This window comes from Microtus oregoni, unplaced genomic scaffold (assembly GCF_018167655.1).
Source record: "Microtus oregoni isolate MIOR12 unplaced genomic scaffold, Mior012 000027F_ref0000203, whole genome shotgun sequence".
Classification (NCBI taxonomy): Eukaryota; Metazoa; Chordata; class Mammalia; order Rodentia; family Cricetidae; genus Microtus; species Microtus oregoni.
The window spans coordinates 33,731,479-33,737,478 of record NW_024543086.1 but is presented as its reverse complement, the minus strand read 5'-3'; the positions used below and the strand labels follow the sequence as shown (position 1 = coordinate 33,737,478).

The following is a 6,000-nucleotide window of genomic DNA, read 5'->3' as shown; positions in this document are numbered from 1 at the left end:
ACAGGTCACCTCCTCCAAGCAGCTTCTGTGGTAGACTCTTGGTCTTCCTCTCCAGGCCATGGTCTGCCAACCGGTGCACTGTTTCACAGCTGAGCCTCTGGGGCCAACCACCCGTAGCCCTCATGGCCCAGGAATTACCTCCTCCAGGACAGTGGTGTCCCAGGAAAGTGATTAGGCACCAGGGCTAGAGGAGTCAGAGATTCTAGGGTGCTCGCCTGTGCCAGCTGTTTCCCCTCCTCCTAATGCACAGACAGAGTTCACAGCAGCCTCCTGGGGGAGGGTTGGTAGAAAGAAATAGATTTATTCTCATGTACAAAGCACTCAGCCCACGGGACCACATACAACAGGTGCACAGAGTCCTAGAAAAGATGCGTCTCTCTCTAAAGGCAACTCAGAGTAGGTAAGGCAGGCGGCCCCTCCCCCACCCACAATACACAGAACGGAATAGAAGAGAAGCCCTGCGGGGTGAGGCCAGGCCCCTCCCTGATGGCAGGAATGGGAGAGGGGCTCAGGCCAAGGGGACACACTCAGAGGAAAAGAAAGGTTCAGCCTTCTGTGCCTTAGGGTGGCAGAGCCTGCCACAGACACTCAGGGACTCCACAGCACAATGGAGACTTTGATCTAAAGAGAGAGCAGACTGTCTAACAATCCGGTCTTGCCTAGCTAGGGAGAGGAACTGGCTTCAGGCCACACCACCTGAAGGACACATACGGGGCTGTATCCCAGCTTGAGGATCCTTCCTGCCCATCATTCCTGTCCTTTTTACTAGAGCACTTCTTGAGCTACCTGGCTGTCAGCTTCCTCCCAGGTCCCAACCCTACCAGAAGCACAGAGGTCCTCAGGATACTTTATCCTATGGCTATTTCTAGTTGGTGACTGTTTTATGTCCTCTGCTAACTCAGCAATTTCTTCCACGAGGATCTTGGCGTCCCCAGGGAACGGGGATTCCCTCAGGAAAACAAGGCTATTGACCTAGTAGGGCTCTAAAGGGGTCACAGAAGGAACCGTGACTCTACTCAGAGAGAGCGGCTTGAGCAGGACTGGGCAGGTATGGCCAGAGGTGCAGAACGCAGCCCACTGCCACTGGTCACCACTGTGCTCTTGAAGAACAAATAGGCAAGCCTGAGAATGGGAACCCTGCTTCCCTTCTACAGACGAGAACGCCGAGGCCTGGGAAGGGTAGCTTGGACCGGGTCACGTGGGACATCCTGGCCTAGAACCCAGGACCCACGGCTCTGGTTCCCAATGCATCGGACAGACTGGAAGAGAGCTACGGAAGGAGGGCTGGGCAGGGCATGCCCCCAGAGGGGGTCATTCCGCCTCAAGGCTGCAGCAGCCATTGACAGGAGCCCTGGTGCCGTCCAGGTCGGGCACCTCATACTCCTCGTCCAGGAAATCCAGCGAGTTGTTGCTCGGGAGACCTCGGATGGTGAACTTGTGAGACACCTTGGTCCAGTGCTCACGGTTGGAGGCCACGCGTTCATACAGCTCTGCCGCCTTGGGGAACAGGTCCTGTAACAGCCTGGGGGTGCAGGGGATGGAGGTTAGAGGTCAGAAAACAGCAGACATGGCATTTCCATGCCAAGCCCAGGGACTGGTACAGCATGAAGACCCCATCTGCTAGGGTCTGGGGATAAGGCTGCAGGGCCTCTTGTTAACCCGGAGGTAGATACACCCACTGCCCTGCCCTCTCTCCACAGGGTCCCAGCAGTGCCCACAAGCTCACTTGTAGATGGGCATGGCGATATGCTCCATGAAGCTGATTTGCAGCTCAGGGATGTAGGCCTTCTCCCGGTCCATCATCTCCATTGGTCTGTTGCCCATGGCCTTCTCCTGCAGACACCAGATCATCAGGCCTGCCCCTCCATCAGGTACCAGGTGGGACCAGCTAACCCAAATCCTCCCAGCCTCGTGCCAGGAATACCCCACCTCCCCGCACACCACCACCCTGGGCATCCTGAGGTCACCTGACGCGTACCAAGTCTCCCTGGGAGAAGAACTCTTTGTAGATCAGCTCCTGGAAGACATTACCGTCATCATTTCCTGCGAGTGGGATCTGTCCAGCTAAGCCTACTCCCAGGGTGACAAGCTGAGTGTCTCAGCCCCACCCAGGGCCTGCCTCACTAGCTTGACAACAGAGTGCGGGGCCCGGGCTCTGCCCGCTTCCCACTCATTTACGGTGTGGCCTTGGAGAAGCTGGTGCCCATCTCTGGGTTATTTCATCGGTGGCCCTGAGGTGGTCTGTATTTCTGAGTCCCCAAAATACAACCTGTACTTGCTCAGGTTGGATAGCCAGCTCTTACCGCAATCTTTCTGGTGGTCTTCCAGCCCTTCGTCTGGTCAGAGAGATCACAGGAGGTCATGAGGAGGCAGAGCAGAAGCCTGTGGTGCTGTTTATTTGTTCGGTCATAGCCCACTGGTGAAGGGACAATGGAGTCAAGGAGAAGGCCCAGGCTCCTGTCCCTTCTGAGAACAAGGGCCCCACAGCCTGTCCCACAGTGGGGCACAAAGCACACGGGTGGAATCTGGGAGGCCAGTCCTGGGTCTGCCTGGGCGGACACCAGAACCATGGCAGATGTTGGTGCCAAACCACCCATTCCTCCCCAGTGGTGAGGTGTGGCACCTTCAGCCATCTTCTGCAGGTCCTTGAAGATGCGGAGGTGGTGTGCCAGGTCTGTGGCCAAGATGATGTCCCTCATGAGGTCCAGCATGCGCTGGTAGTCCTGGAGAGGGTCAGGGAAGGGGCATCACGGTCCCTGCCGCACACATCCCATCCACTCCAAGGCAGACCTGCTCCTTCTGCCGAGCCAGTCCCCAGCTCCCACCAAGCAAACCCCACACAACCCCATCACCTTCCGAGAGAAGTGGTCAAAGATATTGCAGCCATGGGTGTTGAGGATGGCAATGGCCTGAGCAAAGTGATGCCTCTGTGGGGAGATAAGAGACAGGCCCCTCTGGATCAAAATATCCCTCACCAGAGGCTCCCAGAGAGGCAGGAAAGCCCAGCAGGGCCTGGACCCCGAGCTCAGTGGAGCAAGCAGAAAGGAGTGTGAGGGTCTCCATTCCCTTTGTGAGAAGCTTACTGGAACCCTCTGTGGCTTCAGGCAAGTCCCTGGCCAACTCCATGACTCAGAGCCCACAGCTACCACATGAAGGGGCCTGATAAGGTATGCTCAGAGGACCTCAAAGGCTGGAAGGAAATTCTGAAATGATCCCCTGATGGCCTGGACACTAATTCATGCAGAAAATATTTGCTTGCTGACACGGGGACGCAGTGAGGAGGCGAGGTCAGGGCCCTGTCTCCTGAGAGTGAAGGGCTGTCATTTGGAGGAGGAGCAGGCTCTTCCCAGGGGACAGAGGGTAGAACCAGGGCTGCCACGGGGCCTCCTGGGAGACAGTGAGCACACCATTTATCTCTTAGGGTGCAAATGGGGGGTGCAATGGGAGACAGCCTGGGGCAAGGTGACCTTGGAAATGTGGTCCCTACACAGGGGGATCTTGTTCCTGACTCAGGAGGTCCCCGAGAGCAAACCAGCTCCAGGACTGGCGCTGACCCAGGCCTGAAGGGACCGGCAGGTTTTTTTTGGGGGGGGGGGGGCGTCTCTGTTCCCACTGTCCTTATAAGCCTGGCTCAGGCTGACCCAGTGTCCCTAGTCACAGCTCCACCCTGTACCTGTTTGGGGAAAATGAGGCCCACAAGGCACAACTCCCGTAGCTAGCTGGAGAGCATGGCTTGACAACTGTCTAGCTTGAAAGTTGCTGGCCTTTAGGGGTTCAGGACAGGGGCCTGGGCAGGACGGCAATTTACCTCCATGACAGAGCCCTCCGAGCTGTAGAGTGCAGCCAGCACAGATTTCTGCAACAGTCCAGGAAGGTTCGGGTTACCCCTCCCATCTGCACCTCCCACTGAGGTGACTGCTCCCTCCTCCCATCCCAGCTGGGGGTCTCACTGCCACTTCACCCCAGGCTAAGAAGGGCAAGGCAGAGGGTCCCCATTGTGAGGAGGGCAGGCTCTCACCGAGGCCACCTGGAAGGAGTTGTTTGTGCCTCTGTGGTCCAGGTCATGACACATACAGGAAATAAACAAGGCGAAGATCTCAATGTCCCTGAGGGGTAAGCAGAAAAGAGAAATGTCACCCTGAGCTTCCTCCTGGGCACTTCAGAGAAGACAGCTGGATGAGAAGCCCAGGGGCCACCTAGTTGGGAGCTTCCATGGCTCTCCTTCAGAGTGCCCCAGGCCTGGGGGAATCAGGTCCATCTTTCTCTGAGACTGAGCATCCCCCTTGCGGAAGGTGGGGCTCTATGGCGTGCCCTGCTAAGCAAAGAGGACAGGACGAGTAGAGGACCTGAAACCCAGCTAGGTTTCATGGCTGGCAGGTGTGGAAAGGGCAGCCACTTACTCGAGGTAGCTGGAAAGCTCCAGGTTCTTGTAGAGCAGGTAGCAGAAGTGAGAGACAGAGAAGGCGTGCATCCAGTTGTGGTAGGGTGGATCCCGGTAGCCTTTCTTCACCATCAAGCAGAACCTGGGGGAGCCGAGGCAGCAGAGGAACCTCAGCCTCGCCTCCTTCGGGAAGCCCTCCAGACTCTGCCCATTACATTCTCTTGCCTCTCTTTCTGCATGATCCAGTGTCTGACAACGGCTTCTCAATCACAGATCCTTCCCCATCCCAACAAACGCAGTCCTCTTCCAGGCATCTTTACAAGATTCCCTCCCTGGGACCTGGAGAGATGGCTCAGTGGTTCGGAGAACTGGCTGTTCTCCAAGAGGACCCGAGTTCAATCCCTAGCACCCACATAGCAGCTCACAACTGTTTGTAACTCCAAGATCTGACACCTTCACATACACATACATCAATACCAATGCACATCAAATAAAAACTAAAAAAAAAAAAAATAAAAAATAAAAGATCCCTCCCAAGAATGCTTGGGGCAATGGACGCAAGACGGAAGCAATCTGAGCTGGAGACGGAGGCTCTGCTCCTAGGGCAGTGCTGGGAACATACCGGGCCAGAGTTGGGCAGTCAATTTTGTAGTTGTTGATGAAGTTCATGTCTTGCAGCATGCTCAGGATGGCCTGTAAGCACAGGAGGGGATGTCAGAGGGACCGCACTATCGACCTCCCTTGAATTCTAACAATAAACAGTTAGAGTCTTGAAATTCTAACCCTAAACTAAAAGACAATTCAAGTCATATGTCAAGCTGTGAACTATCCAAAATTTGAGGGCTTTGGAAGCTAAGACTTCTTGGAAGCAAGCTCACACACATGCTTAGATCAGGGACAGGGTTGCAAGCCTCAAGGCCACACACCTGGGGCAGCTTTGGGCCACTATCCAGATCATTGCTGTCCCCTAGTCAGCCCATGGTCCTGAGAAGCACCCCCAGCCTATCTCTGAAGGAGCCCATAGCCCTGTTTGGTGTTTCTGCCTCGCCCAGAAGTTCTGATGCACATCTAACTGACATCTATACTTCCCACGCTCAACCCCCAACTGAGAAGGGCCAGCTCACCATAGAAGTATCATCTTCAGGCAGAGAGCGAGGAGTGTAGGTGAAGTTGGCAAAGTTGGAGTCAATGGCAGCCACAGGTTGGATCCCATCATGGAGAAGTTTGGTATACTCGTCGTCAGAAACCTAGTGCAGACAAGCCAGGCATCAGCTGATGGCCTCTCCATCAAATCCCCACACAGACGGGGGCAGAGGAGTCCGGAAGACAGGGAAGGATAGACGTTCCACGCAAGCTTCACCTTCATATGGTACATCATCATCTCATTGGCCAGGTGGCTGCGGTACTGCGCCTCGTTCACCTTTTTGTATAGAAGAGACTGGGGGAGAAAGTGGAAACGATGGGGCTGAGTTGGAGGCCATGACACCCTCAGAATGCCCAGAAAGGGGTACGATGGCAGAAGCCCTCCCTCCAGTCCCATTGGAGGCCCAGCGTGGACATTAGCAAGAGCTCAGTCTTCAGGCTCCACCCCCACGCTCATCTCAGCGCTCAAACTGGCC

The 6,000-nt window shown here is 55.5% G+C and overlaps 1 protein-coding gene across 5 annotated transcripts in view; it reads right to left on the bottom strand.

The window, feature by feature from the left end:
• Positions 1–285: 285 nt before the first annotated feature.
• Positions 286–6,000, bottom strand: part of Pde2a (phosphodiesterase 2A) — an 87,770-nt gene continuing 82,055 nt past the window's right edge. For all 5 annotated transcript variants that reach the window (XM_041675958.1, XM_041675957.1, XM_041675956.1 and 2 more), the window contains 12 exons: positions 5,742–5,819; positions 5,506–5,628; positions 5,004–5,074; positions 4,401–4,523; positions 4,019–4,106; positions 3,809–3,856; positions 2,853–2,927; positions 2,624–2,723; positions 2,304–2,416; positions 1,979–2,017; positions 1,727–1,833; positions 286–1,522 (listed from right to left, as the gene is read on the bottom strand). In XM_041675958.1, the coding sequence (XP_041531892.1) occupies positions 1,312–1,522; positions 1,727–1,833; positions 1,979–2,017; positions 2,304–2,416; positions 2,624–2,723; positions 2,853–2,927; positions 3,809–3,856; positions 4,019–4,106; positions 4,401–4,523; positions 5,004–5,074; positions 5,506–5,628; positions 5,742–5,819 (1,176 nt within the window). In that variant the 3' untranslated portion in view covers positions 286–1,311. The remainder of the gene's footprint in view (positions 1,523–1,726; positions 1,834–1,978; positions 2,018–2,303; positions 2,417–2,623; positions 2,724–2,852; positions 2,928–3,808; positions 3,857–4,018; positions 4,107–4,400; positions 4,524–5,003; positions 5,075–5,505; positions 5,629–5,741; positions 5,820–6,000) is intronic.